The 26593-nt window shown below is 41.5% G+C and overlaps 1 protein-coding gene across 5 annotated transcripts in view; it reads right to left on the bottom strand.

The window, feature by feature from the left end:
• Positions 1-421: 421 nt before the first annotated feature.
• The window catches only part of SPATA13 (spermatogenesis associated 13), a 129792-nt gene continuing 103620 nt past the window's right edge, over positions 422-26593 (bottom strand). For 4 of the 5 annotated variants that reach the window (XM_019497354.2, XM_014595937.3, XM_014595938.3 and 1 more), the window contains 9 exons: positions 24480-24616; positions 23675-23854; positions 18281-18466; positions 14442-14621; positions 12410-12642; positions 11655-11784; positions 10670-11042; positions 7020-7094; positions 422-5647 (listed from right to left, as the gene is read on the bottom strand). In XM_019497354.2, coding sequence (XP_019352899.1) covers positions 5469-5647; positions 7020-7094; positions 10670-11042; positions 11655-11784; positions 12410-12642; positions 14442-14621; positions 18281-18466; positions 23675-23854; positions 24480-24616 — 1673 coding nt within the window. In that variant the 3' untranslated portion in view covers positions 422-5468. The remainder of the gene's footprint in view (positions 5648-7019; positions 7095-10669; positions 11043-11654; positions 11785-12409; positions 12643-14441; positions 14622-18280; positions 18467-23674; positions 23855-24479; positions 24617-26593) is intronic. The other variant, XM_014595939.3, reaches the window with a different exon arrangement.

The raw sequence follows: 26593 nt of genomic DNA, 5'->3' as shown, positions 1-26593 counted from the left end.
AATGGGGTGAGCGGTGCTTTCATCAGCCAGTCTGGTTGCTCACCTCCACAGAAAACTAGGGCAATCTCATTAGCCAAGGATCAGGGGAAGGTGCGATGGCTCAAGTGCTTGGCCAGGATGCTTGATCAGAGTCCTTGCCACCAGGCACACCACATTGCTTTGCTCCTTAACCACCCACCCACATTGACTCAACTACTTACTCTGGTATGTAGCTGAAACTCTACTGCCCCTTTTTAAAAATATTTTTCTGGCACTTTTTTTCACTTGCATTTTTTGGTCAATAAAGCTATTACCAACTAGCTATGTCCTCTCTCCCTACTTGACAACGGCCCCTCATCATGATCCCCCAGCCCCTGGGAACCAGAAAACATGAGTCCAACCATTTCTCCTCCAACTCCAATTCAGACAAGCACACAGAGAATTCTGTCATTTGCAGGCTATTGAAGTTTATTGAATTCATGTTTAGGAAACAATGGAAAGCAGAAAGGCAACAGTGCTCCAGCCATGTCACCCATCCCCTGGGACTCTCAAAGCATAGGTGCAAGCATCCCCCACACTGAGAGGCATGTTGGACTGGGTGCTTACTTCCACCCCCTGGTGGCAGAGCCACAGCACTTTACACAATTGTGAACCAGTTCCCAGTCAGTGCCTGAATCAGAGTGAGCTGGAAAGAAAAATTCTGCCCTGAATTATTCAGAACCTGAATTGAAATTTCCCTGTGTTTCAGGCTAAATGCCCTAATCATGAGGTGCTCTCACGTTCTCATGCACTCCTGCTTCCACTTCCTCACTGTTTGTAGAAGCATTTGTTAAAGTTCTAATACAGGATGGGAAATTAGTTTTTAAACCTCAAAAGTTGGTATAAACCAGCATCATCATTCTCCCATCAGTTTACACAGTACCTCCTTCATTAGTGATTTATTTTTGCTTCCATGAGGGACTGTGGCTCCTTTCTGTCAGATCCAGATTAGGAAAGGTCACGGCAGATGCACAAGGGTGCTGCAAAAACAAATATTTTATATTTTCTCCTGAAGCTTAGGAATTAAATCCTACAATCAAGCCTGACGTGCTTTGTTTACAACAAGCCCATACTGAGAAGCACAGGTAGGAACAATCATAAAACCAATAACAGAGAACATGACACTTATGCTCTAAAAGTATGGAGGGGGCAGGGGAGACACAAAGTATTTTAACCTTAACAAAGGGATCTAACAGACAAAAAACACCAAACTTTTAAAAAAACTGTTCCACAATAAATTTTATAAGACACAGCGGAAGAACTTCAGCTTTGTATATCATGTAATTAAAACGTACAATAAGAGCAAAATAATAGGAATGTAGGTTTGTATTCATTTCCAGAAAAGATTCATTTACAATGTACTGAAAGTAAATAAATCTGGCAACACAATTATTTCTGAACAAATATACTTCAAGTTACTGCAGTCCTATACATTGTACTTCAGCTGTCAACAGCCAAGTCACGTTCTGTAGCCATCACACTTGATTTACAACATGTGTAACAGCCCACAGATGGTAAGATGCACAAAGCATGTACATAAGATAAAATGTTACAAAAACACTTGTCAAAATAAAATATATAAGCAAGTCATCCCTAATATTTACAACAAATAGTCTTAAATTAGATAGCACTCAGAAGGCATCTCCTGCATACAAATGCCACATGTAGGAAAAAAAGAGAAAGGCAGCCAATGAAAGGTACAGTATTTGTTATGGCTAAGAACCTTTGGCTCCAAAACTCTAACTCTAAGCTATGATCATTTTAAAAAAGAACTAAACATTAAAGGTAGCACACTACTATTACATCTCCTTTACTATATTTGACTGTCATATATTAGTATAAAATTTAGCATGGCAAAAGCCACTTGTAAAACAGTCTTATTATTTTGATCAAATAGTTTGATCAAAGCTTGAAGTCAGATGAAACTATTGTTTGGTGTTATCCTAACTTAAGGAAAACACTGGACAAAGACTATACTTTACTGACTTTTCATGCATTAAATTCTGAGGTTATCTGCTCAATAAGCAATAAGAAATGCTCTTGTCAGGCTGAGCTTTACTTTAATCAGGCACAGTGATGTACTTAGTGATGACCCTAGAACATGATAAAATAACTTAATCTCACAAAAATGAGAGAAAAGTAATGTCCACTGAATTCTGACTTTTGTGTTGCTATGCAAATAAAAAGTTGTTTCTTCATCAGAGGTATGACAGCAACTTGAGATTCAGTTCAAGGGAAGTTTTGATAAAGCAGTTAACCATTACATTTAATTAATAGTTGTTTCCTCTAAACTCTACAATCATTTGGGTCTTCTTGGTTAATATTTGTTTTGACTGGTGGATAACATCGTTGTGTTTTAATTTAACTATGATTTGTTAAAAGAAAAAAGAAAACTGCAATGGAATCTAGATTTGGTCTGTTTTGTTATATTTCACCAAACTTCCTGCCAAGTCAGCACATTCCTAAACCACATATAAATAAATGAGATAAAAAAAATGCACTCAAACATGGCATATTGGTCTTTTTCATTTGGTGGAAGATTAGACTGCAAAGAAAGATGCATAAAAGATGGCAACAAAACCACTTCTGTATGTAAGGTACCATGCATAAAACTGTCCTGAGTAATTTATGTGACAAAATACTTTGTTTTTCATCTTCTTGAAATGAATTAAATTCTTTTGCAGAAGGGAACTTAGAGCATGCAAAAACACAGACATGCCATACTATTCATTCCCAAGGTAAAGGCACCAGCACTGCAGCGCACGAAGAACTTTCGTGGGTATTGACTTTTACGTCAGTAAATCCATCTAGAAACTTATATTGCTTCCATAAACTGCCACAGGAACCAGCTTCTTGGTGTGGAGTAGATTTTATCTTTGACAAATACACAATCAGAGATGGTTCTTACAAATTCTTCAGAATTATCCCACATGGCATAGAAACCTGGGTTGAGTGCAGTGTTGCCCAAACTCTTAGGTTTTTCTTGTACCTAGGACAACTTTTTTCAGTGTGAAGTGGTGTCTTCTAATACTTCTGTATACCCACTACATATATACAACTTTCATTTTTATATATGTACTTGACAACTGACCAGAAAAACGGCACCTAGAAACACAACAGAGCTACCCATTTTTGGGCAGGGACAAGCTTCTGTGCCTTCATCTGAAAATGTATTTCTTACATTTACATAAAGCATTCAGAGTTATTTTTAAAAATATCTGACAGGAGAAAGCTTGTTTTGAACACTGAAAAGGAAAAAAAACTCAAACAACCCAGATAACTGTATCAACAACTTTCTTGCCCAGTCTTTAAGATGAATAATTGATAACAAGAAATAATCAGTGAATAATTCAATTTTCAAATATTTCAGACTGTTTTTCAATGATCAGTATGAGAAAGCAGAAGAAATAAGGTTCACCACACAGCAAATAATTCAGATGAGTATCACCAAACTTCACAGTTACAATGCTGAGCTATGTACACAAGGCATTTCAAAAGGTACAATTTGCAAAAACCATATCATTTAAAATTAAAACCACTTGTTAGTAAAAAGCTTGTACATATGTCCATCTAAAATTGAGGTGGATGTGTTCTTTAAATACATTTATTGACAAACATGTACTGGTATACATCTTTATTAAGGTCTTTTATACTTTTAGAAGCTGCCACACACTTATTAAATCAAGCAGCCTTCAAATGCCTGGGCTATAGAATACTGGCTATAAATAAAAATGCAGAGGGTAACAACAGAGAGGTGAAAAAACAAATGTTTAAAATAAGGTTTTTTTAAAAAATGTTTTAAAATGCCCGATCACTAGCCTATTGTTTATTCATCATTTATTTTTATTGATTCATAACAAAGCAGGCTATCTATAGTTAAAGAACACTCCTGAATCTACATTTATCATCAAATAATGCCCCTGATTCAGCAGCATAACTTTTGCAAGGGTAATTTTTTTTTAAAGAAATCCTTTAAAAATCAATTCTGAAACCTACAGGATATGTTGTCCCCACCATACTTGTTACCAACTCTCATTAATATTGAGAATTTTTAATGAGAAAAAATAACAGTGCTACAAATGTCAAGTCCTGTTTTCTCATAGGGGACTTTTTATATAGGTATTCTTCTAAATCAACTTCATGTCACAAGGAAAACAAAGCAAATCAGGGAAATGCAAACTGGCCAGAGCTGATGTTAGGCAAAATAGGTCCTTCTCTTCCAACAGAAATTGATGGTTTTCAGTCAAAGTCATTTCTGATTTTACCAACTGCTTTTGTCATAATGGTGGTGCCATCTTTTTAGATGTGAAGAAATAATCCTTCGAAACCCACGGTCACTTGATCGGTGTAAAAAGTACAGAATCAAAGACTGCTTCAGAAACTTAATGGATGTTTTAGTTACAGTTCATATATTTTCCAGATGAAACTGTATAAATGAGGAGTTCAGTGTATGAGAATAATATAACAAAAGCTATCTATAGAGTGCCAGTAGTTTTACACGATTCCTTCATGTTGCATTTTTTCCTTGCTCACATTATCAACATTTAAAAAACACTTTAGTTTTTATACTGAAAACATACAGACTTATTACAAGCATAGAGGAGAGTCTCACAGGATAAGAAGTGTAGGCAAGTAATGAAATAATTTCTTATACTGAAGTGCAGACATGCAAACAGTATAGTATGCTAACTGAAAAGAATCACCCAAAGAAACAGTGGGCCATTCCTCTTCACTCCTCCTATGCAGTTAATGCATAAATCTTTGTAATCTATTTTACATTATATTCTGTTCAGGTTTCCATAGTTGATAGTCAAAAAAAATCCCCTGCTCCAACCTAAAAAATAATAAGGCCTTGCAGAACTGTCTTCTGCCAATTTGGCAATTTTATAGAAAAATTGAAAAAAACAGGAGATCAGTCCATCAAATTCAGCAACCATAGCAAAAGTTAAACTACGTGAGATTCACTCACCTGATCCCAATTCCTGCTCTGTGCTCCAAAAGGAAGGAGAAAAATCCCCAAGTTCCTTGCAAATATGCCCTGAGGGGAAAAAATGTCCTAACTTAAATTTGCCCATTATTTCAGTGTTAAGAAAACTGAAATGTTAAAATGACCTCAATGACTCTACCATTAATCCAATACAACTAAAAGAATGATAAAATGCTGCTGCTAGAGACTAGTAGCAATCTGTCTCTGTCACAAAAGGATTTGCTCCTCATTAGCAATGCTTACTGACAGGTCAGTGTTTACTTCAGAACAACCTCGGTTCTTCATCATGGAAGCTCAGGAACTTCATTTTCCTTCCAGACAAGGGTGATATTCAGGGCTGAGGGGAGCCGAAGTGTTTCCTTCCAAAACTGAGAATTCACTGAGCTCCAATAAGTTCAGCAACATCCCAAAGATTCTTCTCAGGGAAACATCAGCTGCTGTCCTTCCAAAGATTTTAGTCCTCTCATTTCTTGAATGGAGTAAATTTATTGATGGTATGCCAGAGGGATGGCTTGCGCTTGGGTTCTGCCAGGGCAAAAACCTGCTGTTGTGGAATGCTGGTAGGCACGGTGATGTGGCGCTGATGGATAGGGTGTAAACTCTGGTGTGGAGGTGGCATGGGGCACCCATTATAACTTACTCCTGTAAAAGGGAATGGTCACGAAAGCACATAAGACAGATGACAAAGCAAACAACCCACAGAACAGACAGAGAATACCAGGGGACAAATCCAGCTTTCAGTCAAGTCAATGAGAATTTTGCACTCTTCAAAGGCAGGCTGATCAGATCCCACCATATCTGCAACTTTTCTAGTTTTGTCTTCACTGGGCAAAAACAATCATTCAAGTTCAAAAATGTGTACAGTATTTACAGTTTTATAGTACTGTTGGGAAAAATTAGCAGTTTTTTGGAAAGCCTTTCAGCATATGCAGAGGCATTGTCCTTTCAGAAAGAAAGGTGGCTAATATACCACACAGCTATTACCACTGAAAACCTGACTGAATCTTGCCACCTTCATTCGTATCTATTTAGATACAAAAAATGCTTAAAATGAATACATATATAAGAATCTCTCATAATTTAATATCTCATCAAGATCAAAATTTTGGTATGGTCAATGACTAATCCATTAAAAGACTCATCATGGCTTTTTCAGCTTCTTAAGGGAGAGAACTATCCCTAAACAACTTCCCTCACTTGGACACACTGTCTCCCAGTTGCTCAGCTCATGTATTCAACCCATCAAAAAGTGATCAAAGTTGGTCTGAATACTGAAAAAGACCAAAAAAAAATCACAATTTTTCCTTGAAGCTACACAAAATGGACAAAAATCTGTTGCAGATGACAAGTCTGCAGATGATACCAAGCTGTTGTGCATCTACTACTCCCCCCACAAGCTTAGTTTCATCTGCAAACTTGCTGAGGTCTTGTTTGTTTGGCAACAGATTTTTGAGACAAGAAGCAATGGTCTCAAGTTGCAGCAAGGGAAGTTTAGGTTAGATACTAGGAAAAACTCTCTTACTAGGAGGGTAGTAAAGCACTGGAACAGGTTACCCGGAGAGGCTGAGGAATGTCCATCTTTGAAGTTTTTAAGGCCATGCTAGAAAAAGCCATGGATGAGATGAAATACTTGGGGATAGTCCCGATTTGATCAGGGAGTTGGACTAGATGACCTCCTGAGGTCCCTTCCAACCCTCATTTTTTATGATTCTATGATCTCATCTGACAGACACCCTATGTACGTACTCATACACAAACTCCTGAACTTCTCTATTCAGTTTCCTCTGTAAGACAGTGATAATACTGACTTGCCCATCTGAAGAAAATCATTAGGATTATATAGTAAGTAGTTTACAAAAGGCTCTGAAATTTAAATAAATGCTAAATTATATCACTTTGACTTTGTCTCCAAAAAAGATTAGCAAAGTATCACAGAATGATTATGTTGAAATTATATTATTTCCTGTAATCAAAACAATGAAACCTGTTTAATTAAAACTTCTTAAATACCCACCTTTAATTTTCCCATGCCTTGACTTTCGGGCATTTTGCATGGCTTGCTTCTTCTGATTTTCTGAAATTTCCATTCCTATATTAAAGGATAAATTAGGGTGTCAGCATTAAAATATTTTATCTGCTCTGTGATGACCAATAATTAAGAAAAGGGCAAAGTAGTAAGTGATACTTCAGTGACTAAGTCATTTTAAGAATAATGTACCTTTTAAAAAAAAAAAGAAAAAAGAAAAAGAAAAAAGAAACAGGTCCAAATTTTACTCTATTATACTAGTCTAATTCTAGGGTTTTACAGACACAAAGGAGATCACAAACTGGCCCTCAGCACAGATTAATGCTATTTTTTTTGCGAAATAATACATGTCCTTCAACACCTGAATCTAGTAGTCACTGGCAACTGACAAACCAAATATCATTTTACATGGCTGATAGCTAAATTAGACATGAAAATGCAAATTAACACTAAAGTAAGTTATGTGAATTTATAACACTCTGGGAGCCACTGTATCTATAAGTGTACTACTGGACTGCATTAAATGTAAATACAGGAGCTGATTGACTTTCACTCCCTCAGGGATAGAAGAGGGTTAACTAAAAGAAGTCAAATTTATATAGTAATATAAATTTGGTATATGTGAAAGAAAAATCAATCCCATAATATTTGTGTGACAGACAATCCTGTTGAAATAGTGCTCCTGCCTGCAAAGGAAAAGTTACCAGTTTCCCTCAGATCAACTTTTTCAGTATCTATTGTCCTTTAATGTATTAATATGTTATTCATTTTATGTATCCTGATTTGAATTTAAGAAAAAATTTAGTAAAGCTGAAAAAGCTCTCTAAGCCTATAAATGAACTTCAAAGTAAGGGCACAAACTAGCAAACCTCCATGACAATCTTGAACAAATCGGGTATTGCTTTCTTTTAATCACCATGCGTGTCAACCAGAATGGAGAAAAGGTTATTTCACATATATCTTTGCTTGCACATTTATAGGTCTCGTGTCATTCTACAGGACGGGGTGTCCCCAGTTTGCTCTTGTAACTGAGGTTATGTGTACGAGTGACTGCCATGTGGCTGAGGAAGGCTGGCCCACAGAAAGGTTAGGCACCGATTATGAGTGCTAGTCAGTGGAATTCTTTCCTGCCCCAAGCGTACTGTGCTTCCTGGAGTTGAAGTGCCAGGACTACAGTATTATCTCCATGATTCTTTTCTCATTTTCACTGATTTAAATCCAAAGGAGACCTATAAAAGTAAATAGGTTTACATTTGTAAAAAAATCAGAATTGGCTTTGGTGTACACAGGAACATTTCCTATTTTCCTCCTGTATAGGAATGCATGTTATAGATAGGTTGGGAATAAAAGGCTCTGGATTGTGTTAAAATGTTATTAACTTGTAAATAATGTCATCTAGGAAATCATATTCACAGTGCTCCCAATTTTAATTTGCTGCTATCTAAAACCTGAAGCATATTATGAATTCTCTCACTTATAAAGATAAATGTCATGACAGCAGATATCTTTCATTACTTCAACCCCCAATGGTTTTTTCCTCCAACTATTTTCCTTTGGACCATAAAATCAGTGTTATGCTTCCTATGACTACAGTCCTCCTCTATGTCTATATTTTCTGAATCTTTTGTTGCTGACTCTGTTACACTAATGCTATTTTACCAATCTAAGACAATGAAGCATTTTAAATTAAAAACCCAAATCCATTTGCTCATAGGAAAAATTGTGGCCAGTGGTTCTCTCCAAGACAGTGGTTTTCAGTCTTTCTGGACTCAAGGCCCCTCTCATTGGACTCAAGCTCCCCCGCACTGGACTCAAGGCACCCCTCTGTAACTTAGGAAACTGAGTGGCACCCAATTTGAAAAACTAATGTATATATTATAGTACTACCTTCCTTACAGAGAGGCTGGGCAGTGGGAGTGGGGAATCATCCCAGCAGGGACAAGCCTTAGCCTGTGCTCATCTGTTTACCTCCTTACAGGATCAGATTCACAGGCTCTGGTGGCACCCCAAGGTGCCCCTGATACTCTGACTGAATCACTGCTCTCAGATTTGCAAGATCCTGTGCAACACTGACCCTAGCATACAGGTCATACCTTATTTCTTTCCTCATTTATCACCACGCATTTCTTCTTCTGCAACTTGTTTTGTGTTGGAACGTGGCAGGCCCCCCATGCCTCTGACTGGCTGAGGGGCCCAGTGGCCCCATCCCTTGCCACTGATTGGCTATGGGGGCTGCCTGTCATGTGGCCCCACCCCTCATTGTTGATTGGCTGGAAGGCCTGTCCTTGTGCAGCCCCACCCCTTGTCCTGGATTAGAAAGGGGCAGGTCCACAAGACAAGCAGCCCTTGCAGTCAATCAGTGGCAGGAGGTGGGGGTGGCACCTACCTTGCCAGCAGCCCTTTGGGCAGACAGCCCCTCCCCACTTCCCCTGCCCTGATGAGCTAGCACAGCATTCACTAAATTGTGGGGTAGGGTTCCCCGCCACGGGTTTTTCAGGCACTGCCTGGATTTCACAGGCAACGCTGTAGTTCATGGAATGCATAACATCGCAAATTCGGTAGGTACCTACCGATGACTAAATGGATTAAAATAAGCATTCAGGGCTCCTGGGTACATATTCATTATGCTACATGGGCAGCATGGACCTAAGGCTGCTAGAGCTTGGCTTTACAATAAAAGTCCTTTAGACTAGTAGACTGCCAGTCAACGGCTGAGTTATATTACTTTGTATTTTAACGACTAGTACTCTAAGCTCCTCCTCATGAAGCAACTCCTGTCACATCCTTGAAGCTGTATAGAGCCACAGTAACCTATCAGAACTACATGGGTTTCCACTGTGCAGTGAAAGGGTGGTTTGGATGGGTTGCATGGTGGTTTCTAAGTCTTCTGTGTGTCAGAGCTCTACTCTGGAGGCCTTTCTCCAGAGGTTTGTTTACATGGAGAAAAGGGAGCACAAGTAGGGGGTAGGCCAAGCAATGGGAACTTAGTTTCTAGTGCAGATCAAGAGCCACAGTGCTGGTTTTGAGATAGTTTTGCTCTTGTTCTGTGGCCAAATTGGGACTACATCCCCTGCACAGTCACTTAGCCCAGAACCATCTTTTGCAATCTGGGAGAAGTCTCTATGCTGCCGTAAGTGTATTCACCCTACCTACTTGTTACTGGCCATGTCTACACAAGATGCTGCCTGCACAGTCATTACTTGTACACACAAGTACTAAATAACTGCACAGTAACTGGAGTTACTGCACAGTAATGTCACCAAATCGCTTTTAGGCAACACGGACTGTGCAGTAGCTCGTTATTACTGTGCAGTAGTGTTGCATCATGCTTCATGCCACACAATGCTTCTGCGCAGTAGTAATGAGCTACTGTGCAGTAGTAATGAGCTACTGTGCAGTCAGTTTCTCATATAGTTGTGGCCACTATGTGGTGTAAATCTAGCCTGCCACAGAGCTGTATCTGTTGCAAACCCCAGCTGCAGGATAATAGAAAACATGCAGATGTTTAGGAAGTGGTGGGCATTCATGTGTGGCAAACAGGCACAATTGTCCAAAGAGACTGAGAATCTATCCAAAAAAGAGAAAAACTTTTCTTGTTCTTTTAACTATGTTTTGTACTGTCAAGTCTTTGCACTCACCCATTTCTTTGTCTTCCTGCACTCTTCTCCTTTCATTTTCACATGCTTCCATCCACCTTTTCTTATCCTCCTGTTTTTTTGCGCAGAAGAAATGAACTTCATCTGTTGCTCTATTTATAATTTTAAAAGCATTCTTCACAGTAATGTTGAAGTCCTTGTCTTTGCCATCCTCAGCATCCACAAGTTCCATCTCATCCATATCAATCCGCCCCTTATAGTATAATATGTCCCTTCTCAATAGGTCCTTCTTACAAAACACAAGCTGATGGTCAAAAAGGAAGAAAGTTCTCTGCTGGCTTTTGCCTTGCTTTAACATTTTGGTCAGTTCTCCTGAGTGGATTAGTTCAGAGCTTCTGGCTAAAACATCTGCCCCCTAATATCGTACATGTGAAAAAGAAAGAAAGAATATTTTAAAAAGCTCAGCCCATGTTACTAATTAGTAATATTTCTATTGTGCTAATTATTCTTTATATACATTTTTTCTTCTGGAAATAAGATTAGCATTTTGCCACATAACTGAAAAGCTATACTTTCATTTCATTTTTAAAAACTATAAAAATAAAATGTAGAATAAATTAGACAAAATTAATTCTGTTCTCCTTTACACTTGTAGAAATCAGGCATAATACCATTAAGCATCAATGAAATGTCAGCAAATGCTAATAAAACAATCAAGAAATCAGAATCAGGGCTAGTAACCCCAGTCTAAAACAAACTCTCTTTTGCCCTCTTTCACATTTTTTTTTGTACTCTCAAAGACAGGAGTGCAGGTTACGGCTGTCACTGTTTGTAAGTAATAAATGAGATAATAAGTAACAGAGTCATTGCAAAGGAAGCAACTGGACTTTTAACTGAACAATGACCACATGAAACGCATGCACCATAAACCCACGGAGAAAGGAACATACCCCAGAGGCCATTTAAGTACACAGTACCCAAATTCCTTTGCTGTTAAATCCTTGCAAATTGTAAGGGTGAAACCTACCTCCCAGTCAACAATAGACACCTGCCAACGTGCAATCTTGTCTATGCTTTCCAGTCTTCGCTTACGCTCATTGATCAGGCATGCTACATTCTTCATGGCTTCGTATGCTGCCTTTATATCGTTATAATCACTGTGAAATGTAGGCAAACAAATGCATCCCATACAATGGATATAACACAACCACAGTTTGTAACCGACTGTACGTATATTTCCCTAGCCAGAGCTCTTAACCATGAAGAGAGCCCAAATCTCTACTACCTTGGATCTTATATATACACAAGTCAATGCTACTGTGTTACCCACTTTGCTTAGAAATATTTTACCACACAAAATGAGTCCTGGGTCCATTAAAATCAATGGCAAATGCCCAATAACTTCAACTGGAGCCAAGGTTTTACCAGTCTTTTGCTTATAAGCATGCTTCCAGGGGGATTAACTTTCTAGAAAGAGGTCTCCTTTGTTATTTTTAGATTATATTTTCCTCCTCTTCTTTCTCAGTGGGCAGCAGATAGGGATGTGGTCTGATAACAAGCACAGCCCTGTGGTAGCATTCCAAATACAGGGCTGAGGCATTACACCATGTGACAGCATTGTCCCTGGCTTCTTACAGAGAAGTAAATGAGAAATGGAAGGACGGCCTGAAGAAGGGGCTGCTGACTGGCTGAACCACTACATGGAAAAACTCTTATAGTTTAGAATGCTTTAGCAATAAGGGTGCTCTTATGGCTTAAGACATATCTTTTTAATCCTCTTACCTGTGCTCTTGGGTAGTATACTTGAGTAATTCTGCAAGCTGAAGAGGGTACTTGCAGATTTTCTGAACTGGTGTTAAAAGAAAACCATCAATAGCAATATCAATCATCTGCTGAAGCAGGCGACAGGCCTCGAAGAAGTGGCGGTATTTGCCTTGTTTCATTAGGTTGGAAAGCTCAACGCAGGCACTGGGATGATTGTTGCAGTACTCTGAATAAATGGCAAAACCTTCTTGCTATAAAGGAAAAATAAATAAAAGCTTTAGCTAAAACACTGGCCTACAAAAGACAAAGAGTCCCACAGAAGTTATAAGCCCTTCTGGTTATCTTAATTGGACATCTTGTAAACTTTGCCCAAAGTGAACAACCACCCATTTGGGAAACATTGGGGAATCTACTTTACAACTGCTTAATGTATACTGACAATTTTATATTTTTACTTTTTAAAATAGGGGAAAAACTTAAGTATTTATTTTTTAAAAATCATTTTTTGGCTCATAATCATAGGGGTTAGCCATGAACAAATATTTTAGATAGGTCCCCAAAATCATGATATTCAACCACACTTTAACGGTACCGACACAGCAGCATAGCAACTGTATCACTAACAACTTTACCACTATCAATAGTCTTGGCAGAATTTGGTTTTCCTTGTTTTCATTTTGATAGCTAAAATTGATGTTTATTTGAAGCATTTATTTCAATTTTTATCTATTGAAATTTTACAGAGTTGCATGAGATTAAGGGTGTTTTTTGATTTTTATCAATTTAGCACACACGCACACGTACATGCATGCATGGCGGCAGCTGCAGAACTTGGGGGCTGTGTTGGTAAGGCTGTGCTCGGAGTGGGGTTTGGAGGAGCAGAGCTGGTAGCACCCAGGAGCCTGGTGCCACATGCTCCTTGCTCTGCCAAAGTCTCAGCAAGGACAGGGGCCAAACTCCCGCAGATCTCAGCCTGGCGAGGACTCCACAGGAATTTGGCCCCTGTCCCAAACAACAGGGGCCGGGCTGGGCCTGCCTCCATGGAAGTTTGGCCCCTGCCCCAGCTAGGACTTGAGCAGAGTGAATGGCTGGTGGCACTGGGTCCCCTGTGGCTACCAGCTGTGGCCCTCCAACCCCCCTTGTAGCACAGCCATACTGGCTGAGCCCCCAGCTCCTGCAGCAGCTGCTGTGTGTGCATGCATGCGTCCACGTGCGCAGCGGCACCCTGCCGCAGATTTCCTTATCTCTACCCCTGATTTTTTTTTAATGTCTCTCATGTAAATTTTGATGACTACCAACAGAAATATTTTTCTGTCAGTCTGGGAGCATCACATAAATTTGTTTATCTATGTCTATCTATGAAAATCAAATCCTGCCAACTATCAAAGAATACCAATACAAATATGAAACTCCTATTTCTGCATCATTCCATAGTTATACATGTGTAGCAAAACTGCTTCCACTTTTATCCTGCTGCATCCAGGGTCAAAGTTAAGGCAATTCATCTTATTTGTGTTTAGCTGTTATGTCTGTGTGATCCTGTAGAAATACAGCAGTTGCTGCATGTTCCCAGCTCTCACCCCTCCCTGTTCTTCTTTTAAAGCAGCTATAAATGTACATGTCCATACCCTAAAAAGCAGTTTTCTTAAAGCAGCCTTGGGAATTGGAAGTCTCTTGTGGTTTCCAATTTTACAGGCATGAATATGTGCCTCCATTACTACTTTTGTTAATCAACCCTACTCAGTATTTATTTGAGAAATTAGGGGGTTAAGTTTTCATTGAGCAACATCAATAAAGATGCTACTTTGAAGATTCAATCTGTGACTTTTGGAAATGGTCCTGTTCCTCTGTGATGATTAAAGTTTTGAAAAAATAAAATGTATTCATGTACAGAGAAACGCGTTTACCAAAACAGTAAGAATTCTAAAATATTACTCATGCACAGTATCTCATGTAATCAGCATTAATTAGTGAAGCATATTCTCTTGGTTACTTAATACTTTCTAATCAGATTTTAGTTTATTTTATAAGCAAAATGGAATTAACATACATGGTAAAGAAAGCATGACCCTATTTCACTTAAATGAGGCTCTTCTTTGTTGTACTGCTTCTCAAGATCCTTCAAAAACTTTCTTTGGAATTTGTAAATATCTTCAATGTTTCCAAATATCGTGGTTAACTGAGCCGTAGTGAACATTCCGGTATGCTTACGGCACTGGCGAATATATCCCTGGAAAAACAAAAACAAAAAGAGGGTTTTTTTTATCCATTTGGAAAAACATGAAAAACTTGAGCAGTATCTTTACTGTTCTGATTTCAAGTACTTGGGATGCACACATTCAAATTTCAGTCTGGACTGCTACATTACTAATTCTCCTGATCCTAATTCTGTTTCACAGGAGACTGAATTTTCCACACAGCCAGATGTCAACATTTACAGCAGGGGTGGCCACAAGTGGCACAAGCAGCCTCTGAGTGTGGCCTGCAGCAGACTGGGAAGGGGATGGACAGCACAGCAGCAGATAGGGCAGGAATCAAAGCAGAGCAGCAGATTGGGCTGGGAGTACAGGGTAGGGAGCAGAAAGTAGAGTGGCCAATCAGGCAGGGAAAGGAAATTGAAGCAGCACTTGAGGAAGGTGCAGGGCTAATTGTTGTCATGCCTACCAAAAAATAGTGGTCACCACTGATTTAAAGAATATCCAATACCAATTTCCATCTTGTCTTTACGACAACCGGCCAAGTAGAAGAAGAGTTTGTTTAAGTGTCCCATCTATGCAAACAATTTTGACAAAGTGCCCATCTGTGCTAACCAGACTGTGATCTTTCTTGTGCTGATGAAACTGAACCCTGTAATAATTTGCAGTCAGATCTGTCATGTAGGTGTCCCTACTTAAGCACTGCAGTTCCTACAAATTAGGCATGAATAAACTACATAGCCTAATAATGAGGACACTTCCCTAAGAGAACAGGTTCTAATCTACTCCCAGAACTATTCATGCATTTTATATCAGACAGTCATTGCATCTGAAACAGAAACAATCCTGGGACTCTCCCCACCCAGAAGCATACTCCAATCACTTAGCTACAGAATCAGACTTTCTCTTGCTTGTTCTCCTTCTGCTACCATGACTCTCCATCATGGATGCCCAGTTACAAATATTCAGCTGAAAAGCAGAGAGTGTCCGCACCTAGCCTGTTCTATAAGTTGGTAGCTAGGTACTATTCTGAAAGGTGGGAGATCTGGGTTCAAGTTCTTTCAGGTTGAGAGACTAAACCAGAGCTTTCCCTCTTGGCCAAATGCTCTAATGACTGGGTGGTTATACAAAATGTGCGGACAGCACCACTACTGGCTGTGTTTTGTGTGAAAGTGATCATGGCATGTGTGCCATATACTGAACTCAGGACTGCCAGTAAGTTAGGACATCTAATGGATCAGGCATCTGATGGCAAATCAAATTGATCTGGATTTTGGGCTTAGTCTAAAGACCATCTTTGCCAGGTCTAGACTGTGGTTCCTGAACACAGCTACTACAAGGCTCAGTCCTACACAGTCAGATTAAGCCTTATTAAAAATTGTTCAAGATGCTATTGTATTTAAAGTACATAGCAAAAATCTATAGCATGGGCAGCACCCTGATGATTCTGTCCGGCTGCCATCTAAAAGCCCAACCATTCCATTTACAAGCATTTCTCTTCCTTTGGTTCCCTCTGTACAAGCAGTATAAGGGCTCAGTTCAATGCACTTGTGTCAGACTTTAAGCAGATGTCAAAGAATACTCCAACGTTGCTTGGATGAACGTCTACTCTGCATTCTGTACCAAGCAGCTGGTACTTTACATAACTAGGAATAAGAGGGTAGGGATTCTGGATTCTGCTAATATAAATGGTATGCTCCTATAGAAGGGCAAATGAACAAAGGCAGTGAGATACATATGGCAGGACAACAAATATTTGCAGTCTGAAGTATTGGAGATAGCTTATGATACAATACACCAGGGGCGGGCAATTATTTTGGGTGGAAGGCCGCTTACTGAGTTTTGGTAAGCCATCGAGGGACGCATGACAGGCAGCCAGGGGCAGAAAAATATTAATTTTCTAAATTTTTTAGGGGTCCCGTGGGCCAGATAGAGGGGCTTGGTGGGCTGCATCCGGCCTGCGGCCGCATTTTGCCCACCCCTGCACTACACTATGCTGGCAGCCAGAAAACATCTGATACATGTACAAAAGTTTATGGAATCTGGCCCATGGAAGCACTGAGCCTGACAAGTGTGACTAGGGGACATCTGCAAGCTCGATACACTAGGATGCCATCAGACCCTATAGTTGGACCCTCCCTGAGAACTGGTAGCAGCAAACAGCAAATGCTACAGTGCAGCAAATAGGTTCAAGCAGAGTCTGGCAACCACTGGGTATTGTTATAAAAGTGCCCCTGCCCTCCTAGCACCTACCTGTTGTAAGTGGTATAGTCACTCCATACCTCAAAATAAGGTGGTACCTTTTTCCTATTGCTTTGGTGCAATTCCCACGAGGGAAGTAATCACTATGCTGTCTTGTAACTCTGGATCAGAGTAATATTTCTGACTCAGCCCTATTTGTGAGCCTACACCAGCCTCACCCTCCTGCTGGCACTGCCTTCAGTGATTCACTCTGCTATAGGGAAGCAGAATCACCTTGGCCCCAGGGAACACTATTTATTCCACTTGGAAAACATGTGTATAAGCACTTTTCCACTAAATGCACAGGTACTCTGGCTTTTAGACATACTATATCAGTAGTGTTTCAGGCCAAATCCTGAAAGGTGCTAAGAACCTCCATACATCTGTGTGTGTATTTCTGTATATGAGCAATAAGTGTTTAAAGCCAGGGGTAGGCAAACTACGGCCCATGAGTCGAATCTGGCCTGCCAAGTGATTGTGTCCAGCCTGTGACAGGTCCCTCAGCCCTGCCTGGTCCCAGTGCAAGGGGTAGCTCAGGCCATTGCACGTGTGGCTGCTCCTGCTGCCCCTGGGCACCTAGCAGGGCTGGGGCAGCACTGCAGCTGGACTCGCTTTTCAGCAGTCCCCGTAGTGGTGGTACCTTGCAGCTGCAACTGCCAGACACCACCGCAGCCACCAAACCCAGCCCTGCTGCCTGAGCACCCCAGCCTGTCTGCCCCGTATGGCATCACATGTGGAAAAGAAAAGAAGGCTAACATTCAGAAGGGATTTTTTTGTCAATCTACATAATAACTTTTTATTAACAAAATCTACAAATAAAAGGTCAGCCTAAACACTCAGCGCACACTAGGGATTAAAAGTATTCACAGCAAAAGCTTCAGTCCCAAGCTTCCTTCATGTAACAACCTTCACGGTCCTTCATGTAATAACCTGTAGGTTCCTGCATGTTGGAACACAAAATATAGTGGGGATGATTTGGAAGGTGACACCAGGAAGTTCTTTGGGTTTGCAGAATTTCACAAGCACACATGGCACCACATGGCTGCAAGCAGCAGCATGGAGCACATGGCACTTCTAATAAAGATCCAAGTTCCTGAAGTCCATATTGAGTCACCTTATTATTGCACAGATCTCTGTGCATAAAACACTTCAAGTAAATTCCCACAAAAATGGAGACGGCAAAACTTAATATTCCTTATGATATAGAAACAGCAGTCACATGAACAAGGCTTTCTTGACTTGTGCAGACTGAAGTGGTCTTTAAAAAAAGGAAGTGGTGTTTTATGAAGATCAATAGAGAAGAGAATCAGAAGTGCATAGAGAATATTCTGCTAGACCGTCTTTGAACTACAGTTCAGAACCTTTTGAAAATTTAAAAAACATTCAAGCTTTCACTCATGCAGGACATTGTTTCAACTGGGCCTGCAGAATGCTATTTAACTTGAAAGTGTACCTCACAGATATCCTTGAGATGTTTGATATAGACTCGCTCCGTGTTCATTATTTCCTGGATAACATTGGTTCTCATCTGATCCTTGTTTTCAGCAATTTTTTGGCGGTGTTTACTAATGTCTGCATCTTGCTCTTCATCCTGAATGCTACCACAATTCTCTGGAAGCTCTTCCTGATTAACTCGCAGCTGCATTCAGAATAAAAAAGGCAAAAAGAGTACAGCAACATACTCCAAAAACAAATGGAGGAGGTTCAAAATATAAATGTACCTACTAGCATTAGAAGCAGCAGAATATAAATGTACCTACTATCATTAGAGTGAGCACTATTGGGCTGGGCAGGCTCCTGCTTGCTTCCATCTGCAGCTTCCCGCTGGAGTGCTGGAAGCCTCATGTGGAGGCATGGAGCCCGCCCAACCCGATGGCAGATGTCCCAGTCTGCAACATTGGCTGGGGCCAGCTGGCTTTGTGCCTCCATGTGGGGCTTCCAGCACCCCAGCAGGAAGCCGTACATGGAGACACAGAGCCCACCAAGCCTGCCTCTACAGTGCTAAGATCCGCACAGGCCAGAACAGAGCTAGTCTAGTCTGGTTTGAAGGTGCGTGCCAGTGGGCCAGGCTGGCTCCATGCGAGCACACACAGGCCCTGGGATTCAGACAGAGGTGCGCACTGCCATGAACTCTCCCTGCCACGGACATAATTGCCCCAAAGGCCTACTGCCTGCTGTTGCTGAGCCACTAGTGGTAAGGGCTGTGCACAACAAACCCCACACCCATCCACAAACCCCCCACACCCACTGATTCCCCTTTACAACACTCCCCACAAACCCCACATACTCCCATACCTACACACACCTACACCCCCACACCTTCACAAATCCCCCTACACACACCTCACACCCCACCACCATACAAAGTACCCGCATATATTTCTAAGGATGGTTCAAATAGTGTTGTATTTAGTTTAATTTATAAAAAACATAAAAGTGATTCATTTTACTTAATTTTGAGTTTTTCTGAACATAATTTCCTGAGGTGTACAGAGTGGTTTCAGCAAGAGCTCTGATTTTCCATGATGAAAAACCCAAAAATCAAATGCCAAAATATTTAGCTATTTAGAATGTATTCTATTATAGTGATCGAGGCACTGGTGGCCTTTCATTTTAATCACAGATTTGGGGGGTTTTAATCAGAGAATTTGTGGTGTTTTTATTAGAGACATTGTGATTTTTTATCAGAGAAAACCAGGATCCCTGATGATAACAACAGGTCTCCAAAACAGGCCCAAACTTGGAAAAGTATTAGGAACGAGCCCATTTTTTCATTGTTGGTATTCAGAGGCATAACTAGCCAGTATGGGCCCCATGCAGTACTGCCCCCTGGCTTTGCACCTTCCCAACAGCAGCTCCAGCTCTAAGATAGCAGAACAGCAGCCATAGTACAGAAACAGCAGCTAGAGGTTCACTGCTGCTGAAAGTGATGAACCTCCTTTTCTTTTCTTGCCACTAACTCGCATGTTGAGTGGCTAAAAACCACCAGTTTTCAGTGGTAAAAATAGGAGGTGACAGCAACAACGAACCATTGGTTATGGCTCCTGCATCACATGCTGCTTCTCTGCCCTCCCTGTTGGTAGAGCCAGAACAGAAGCCACTGAAGGGAAGATGCAACATGTGGAGAAAGGGAGGAAGGAAGGGGGGGATGGGAGGCTGAGGCACACCACCCACCTTCAGCAGTGCTGGGGGCTTGTGCCCCACTCATCCACCAATTGTTATATTACTTACTACTGGTATTTATAAGGCCCTCCTCACTGTAGCATCCCAAGCACATCATAGTTTCATAGTAGCTAGGGTCAGGAGGGACCTGAACAGATCATCTAGCCTGACCCCCTACCACAGGCAGGAATGAATGCTGGGTTCACAAGACCCCAGACAGGTGATTGTCCAACCTCCTCTTGAATTTGCCCAAGGAAGGGGCGAGGACCACCTCCCTGGGAAGTTGGTTCCAGATTTTGGCCACCCTAACTGTAAAATATTGCCTTCTGATCTCTAACCTAAACCTATTCTCCATCAGCTTCTTACCACTGGTCCTTGTCACCCCAGGTGGTGCTGGGGAGAAGAAGGCTCTACCTATTTGCTGTTGATCTCCCCTGATGAGTTTGTAGGCAGCCACCAGGTCCCCCCTCAGCCTCCTCTTGCTGAGGCCGAACAGGTTCAGGTCCCTCAGTCTCTCCTCATAGGGCCTGTCCTGCTGCCCTCTCACCAAGTGGGTGGCCCTCCCCTGAACCCTCTCCAGGCTGGCCACATCCCTCTTGAAGTGCGGCGCCCAGTACTGGACACAGTACTCCAACTGCAGCCTGACCAAAGTCCTATAGAGGGGGAGTAACACCTCTCTGTACCGGCTTGAGATGCACCTTTGGATGCATGACAAAGTATGGCTGGCCTTGCTGGCTGCGGTCTGGCATTGGCAGCTCATGTTCATCTTGGAGTCAATAATGACTCCAAGATCGCTTTCTGCCTCTGTGCTTTCAAGAAGGGAACTCCCCAGCTTGTATGTATGCTGTGGATTCCTTCTCCCAAGGTGGAGCACCCTGAATTTGTCTATGTTGAACCCCATCCTATTCTCATCTGGACACTTTTGTAGTCTGTCTAAATCTATTTGCAGCCTCTCTCTCCCTTCAAGTGTGCCCACCTCGCCCCACACCTTAGTGTCATCAGCAAACTTGGACACTGTGCTTTCAACCCCTTTGTCCAAGTCACTGATGAAGATGTTAAACAGTGCAGGCCCGAGGACCGAGTCCTGGGGTACCCCACTGCTCACATCTTGCCAGGTTGAGTACAATCTGTCCACCACTACTCTCTGGGTGCGCCCCATTAGCCAATTTTTTACCCATCCAACTGTGTAGGCATCAATGCTACAGTCGCTTAATTTATTGATTAGGATGGGGTAAGAGACAGCGTCAAAGGCCTTCTTAAAGTCCAGAAAGACTACATCCACGGTGACACCATCATCCAAGGATTTAGTTACTTGGTCATAAAAGGCAATCAGGTTGGTCAGGCAGGACCTGCCTTTGATGAACCCATGCTGATTGCCCCTGAGCATGATCTCCCCTGCTGGCCCCCCACAGATGTGCTCCTTGATGATTTCCCTCCAAGATCTTCCTGAGCTCCAAGGTGAGGCTTATAGGCCTATAGTTACTTGGGTCATCCTTCCTCCCCTTCTTGAAAACTGGGACCACATTAGCCAGTTTCTAATCCCTGGCACCTGGCCAAATGACCATGAATGCTCATACAGGATTAATGTGGTGCCGTCTCTATTTTTTGCCACATGTCCATATTTTCTCACTTACCACATGCCCCCATATAAAACATCAACTTTGTTTTTGGAAGACAGAAAGTAGAAAAAAAAGATTATCTCAGAGTCATGTTCTAGAACTGGCTTTTTTATGGAGAAGCTGTGGTGCAAGATGGCTGTCAGTTTCTCTCTGGGACAGCAAAGCAAGAGAGATGAAGTTCAGTGTTAGCCCTTTCATAGCCCATCCCAAATTGGCAGCACTTTTTTCACTGCTCATTTGGCTGCTCAGTTGCCAATTTGAGAGCAGTTGTCAAAGGGTTAACACTGACTCCACCCCTCCTGCTTGCTGATCTAAAGAGAAGCTGGCAGCCATCTTTCAGCACAGTGTCTTCATGCTTCTATTCCAGCAAAGAATACAAACAGCTTCCCCACTTAAGACATGCACTCCAATTTTGGTGGGCTGATTTTTGGGAAGGTGTGCATTGTGTGTCCGTAAATATGGGAAATGGGCCTCTCGTAAAGGCCAGGTACTGCTGGTGTTCACTGGTAAACCATGATAAATACGCTGTGGCTTTTTTCCTCATGGTAAATCAGGATGACACTAATATGAAGTAACTGACAGCCATTTCTTTCCCCTTTTCACAGTGAACCTGTCCCTTTCCTAAGAAACAGAGCACTCTCACTGATATCTGAAATCAAAAGATTCAAAAACACTTTTTTATTGAAGTCAGATTTAATAATTTGCCTAGAATTTCATCAACTTCAATATCTGCCTGATGCCCATGTCCCTCCCCTGGCGTTTAATACCAAAATGGTGCGGCGCCCACCTTTTACACTTAGTGGCTAGGATGCTTGTCCAGGAAGTAGAAGACCTGGGTCAAAGCCCTCTTCAGCTTGGCAGAACTCAAAACCGTATTTCTCACTCCTGAGGAGAATGCCATAAGCACCAGCTGACAAAATAGGTTGGTTAGGAACAACCTCCACTGCTGCAGTTGAAGTGGGGCCATGAAATAGTCAAGAGTCCAGGAGCCATGGGGTCAGAAAGAAAACAAGCAAGAAGGACCCAGTGCTGAAGCCCAGTGGTAAGGGCACTTCTTTGATGGAGTGGGGACAGGGAGGGGAGAGTGTTCTGGCTCCTACTTCCAGAACCGTTTCTGCATTTTTCTTGATGAGGTACTTGGATAAAAAACAACACCAACATAAATAATTCTGCAAGCAGGGACCAGAATCCAGGACTCTCCCATCCCATATGGTAGGGCAAACACCATCTCCTTCCTCCCACCCTTCTGCTGACATACCTACTTAGACTTTAATCCACTGGGTGCGAGATGAGTACCTTTGATACAGTGCCTCACTCAGGGAGGCCCCACTGTATAAACTGTGGACTCTGCATCATATTATAAATAATACAATATAGCTATAGCTTTTAATGCTTTCAGGAGTTGTGTTGTTATGAGACTCCTGGCTGAACTTCAAATAAAGGGTTCAGATTGTGAACAGAACTCCCACAGAACAGGTCTGGAAGTATTTTCTCAGAACATCTCTACAATATCAAGGCATTGGGTAGAGCAGTTTCCCCACATCCTCCCCAAAACTTCTGTGCTCATTCTGTCTGTACTGCCCACCTGCATAGCACGTTGGTTGCCACTTTCACCTCCATGAGACATAGCAGAAGTAAAAATAATCATCAATCAATTTTGTCCTCATTTTCATTTGTGGGATTCTTTTGATTTCAACAGACTTAAAGGAAGGGAAGGTAATACATGGAAGAGAAGATTCTAATCTTTGGGCCAATATTTTTTTTTCTGATTTGACCCTTGCATAGTCATGTATGCCTATAAAAAGTGTGAATTACAATTCTGATTTTTAGATGCAAGGAAATGAAGAATTGGGCCCTCCATTTCAATTCTATACTGGTGTGGAGCACTCTTTATGAAATGGGGAAATAAAAATGAGCATTTAATTCCTATTTAACACTGTAAAATAATATTTAACAAAGTGAGATGAATCACTATTATGCTGGTATTTTACTAACAACCTGGAGTAATGCTGTGGTGCACTGGATCCCTCACTAGGCTCAAAACAAAACGAAATAGAATTACTGACCCTGACAAAGCTAGCTGGAAACCAGGCTTCCTTGTCTTCATTTCTTCCCCACCACCAGTCTTTGTTGGAAGCTTCAAGAACTCTGATGACATCTCCAGCTTTAAAACCTAGCTCTTGATCATCCATAGTCACATGGTCCCAAAGTGCTTCTGCATAGACCATAGTGCCATCACTTATCAGCTGAAGAAGGAAAAAAAAAAAAGGGTTTGCAAAGAAGAAGGGTTCATCAGTGAACAAAAACCAATCTACAAACTGCTAGAAAAATAAAAAAGCATAAATCGATAAATGCAGAGAAATAACCCTGATCCAAGAAATCTGTGCTCATTTAGACTGCTTGCAGACGTTAAAAAAAACAACCCACACTTTACTGGAAGAAGCAGCGTGTTACTTCCACCCGGCTCCACATATATAGATCTGTATAGCTCCTGTGTAGATTGGGTGCTTCAGCAGGGCTTTTTGCTGCTTTTTATCTAATGAATCAGCTTTAGGTAAAGTGCCAAAACCCCCACTAAAGCACCCGATCTATAGAGACATTGAAAGAGCCAGGTCCAACTAATGCGCTGCTTCTTCTAGGCATGCACTGGGCTCAGGGTGGGGGCACGCCCAGCTGAAAGTAAACCACTGTTTTTTTGTTTTGTTTTTTAATGTCTGCAAGTAGCCATAGCTGTTAGTCTGAGAAATCACACCATGGCAAAATGCTCTAGATTCTTGACCCCCACATTTCTGAACTTGTATATAAAAAACACACACTCTATCCTCATTCAAACTGAGAAGTTAGACATACTGGAATGCATCCACTTGTTACCTCATTAATTGCTAGCTGTTCCCCTCCAGGCTGCCGGTATCGAGGGCTTGTTTGGCAGAGTTCCTCATAACTGTAATCCTCCTCACTACCATTGTCATCAACTAAGGCAGAAGATTCAGTCCCACCATCTGCAGCAACTAAAACAAAAAAGATGACAGGCTTGAAACAGAAAGTAAATTAGTTCAGTCAAAGCCCTTTCAGAGAAGCTCCTATATAACAACTCAATAAAAAAAATTAAACATAAAACCAGAAAGAGGAGAAAACAAAAATAAAAAGTAAAAAGTGCCTTTGCCTTTTCTATGAACAACAAAGATTGTTTATCACAGTAAAAGCTAGATGAGAAATTTGCTTCCTGTACTTTAATAATTATTGCAAGAGACTTTTGGATTTTTTTTTGGGGGGGGGGGAAGGGATGTGGGGGCACATGGTGAAGGAGGAAGCAGGAGGAGATGCAGAGAGAGAAAGAAAGAATGATAGCCAACTTGAGCCCAGCGGTTTCACCACTGACCTGGGATATATGAAAGAAGCTGATCTAGGGCATGGAGTTGAATGAGGGGAGTGCCCTATTGTTTGGGCTTTCTGGGGTAGCTCTCTTAAATCTTTCCTGTTGGAATTTGTCTAAATTAATTGGACCAGACTGACACTGAGAATGGCTTAATGTTAGGGCAATAACCTGGGATACGAAGACTCAGGTTCAAGGCGTAGGTCTAAATCCACTTTCACGTCTCCTGCAGCCTAGGCAAGTGTCAACACTACCGGGCCAGGGTTATAATGTGGGCCTCTGCTTTTGAACAGTAGTTCCACCCTGGACTTCAGGCAAAACCTGACAAAGGTTTTGTTCTAACCAGGCCCTTTTAACAGAAAAGGTTTGAGTTGGACAAATACACACCTTCTGACAAAAATTGTTTTGTCAGAAGTTCTCAGCTGGCTTTAACACAGAATGATTTTCATTTTATTTATACACCCAGACAAACTAGGAATAACTCCTCTGAAGCAACCAGAATTAACAAGTTGTAAGGCTGGAGTATAAGGGACTGCATCACTGGTGGCTGGCTGTTTAAGGGGATTTAGCTCAACCTACAAATAGTCAGTCATCTCTCAAGGTTGTAAGGCTTGAAGAGAATTTGGTCCTCAAGAAGACAGGAAATAACTCATCAGCACCAAAATGACTTACACACATCCTGGTGAGTCTCAGGAAGATGGTTTGCTGAGTCTAACTGGTGACTAGAAGACCCAGGGTCAGAGGAAAGGAACATGACAGATATATTGAATCCGGGTTGTTTTGAAAGAATAAACAGAAGCCCCTGAAGTAAAAGGGTGTGCAATCCTGTGGCTGGTGAATGGTCTTTGGTACAGGGGCTGGTTAGTTAGCCCACTGGCTTGCAGCCTGATTCTCGTTTACACTAATGCTGCCTAACACATCTCTGGCAATGTAAAGACACTTCAAATTGGATGCAGGTGGATGTAAATGATAAAGTCTCTTCACGTTGTTAAAGAGCTGTGAAGCCTTTTATCTTCAAAAATCTGTCAAAACAGATTACTGTTTGGATCATCCACCCTTTTCTCCATCATAATGTCACATATATGAACCTAGGATCTGTGCAAGTGAAGGGGGCAGAGACTGAACCAACCAGATAGGGGCAAGGAAGAAGTCAGGTCTATAGTGTGGAGAGGGCTTTGAGAGAGTGCTAGAGAAACAAGTGTTACATTCAGAAAGCTCATGTGTATTTTGAGCTTCTCGTTGGAAGTTGGGTCAAATACACTAAGCCATTAAATTCTACCAGGATTATACTTTGTCACATACACAATACTAGTAACATATTTCATTTGATAAACAAGCCACAACCCTTTTTCTAAGTAAGCTGCTAATAGTAAAGTCCTTGCACTGGACTGTAATGCTACTGAGTGAGCACCAGGAGGGACTGTGTCACAGAAAGCATAATCCCACCTCAAGTTCTCAGGCATGCATGAAAGAATGTGCCTGCTGCACTTCGTAGCCTGCTGTGTCCACTGACTGGTCAGACAAGGCAGCAAGTCAAGAGCTCTGTCTCTCACTGAATCTACATGTACTGCTCCCTGCCCCTACTCGTGTGTGATCACAGGGACTGTGAACG

The sequence above is a fragment of the Alligator mississippiensis genome, chromosome 1 (assembly GCF_030867095.1).
Source record: "Alligator mississippiensis isolate rAllMis1 chromosome 1, rAllMis1, whole genome shotgun sequence".
Taxonomy (NCBI): Eukaryota; Metazoa; Chordata; order Crocodylia; family Alligatoridae; genus Alligator; species Alligator mississippiensis.
The sequence above is the reverse complement of the archived record's forward strand: the minus strand, read 5'-3'. Positions and strand labels throughout refer to the sequence as shown.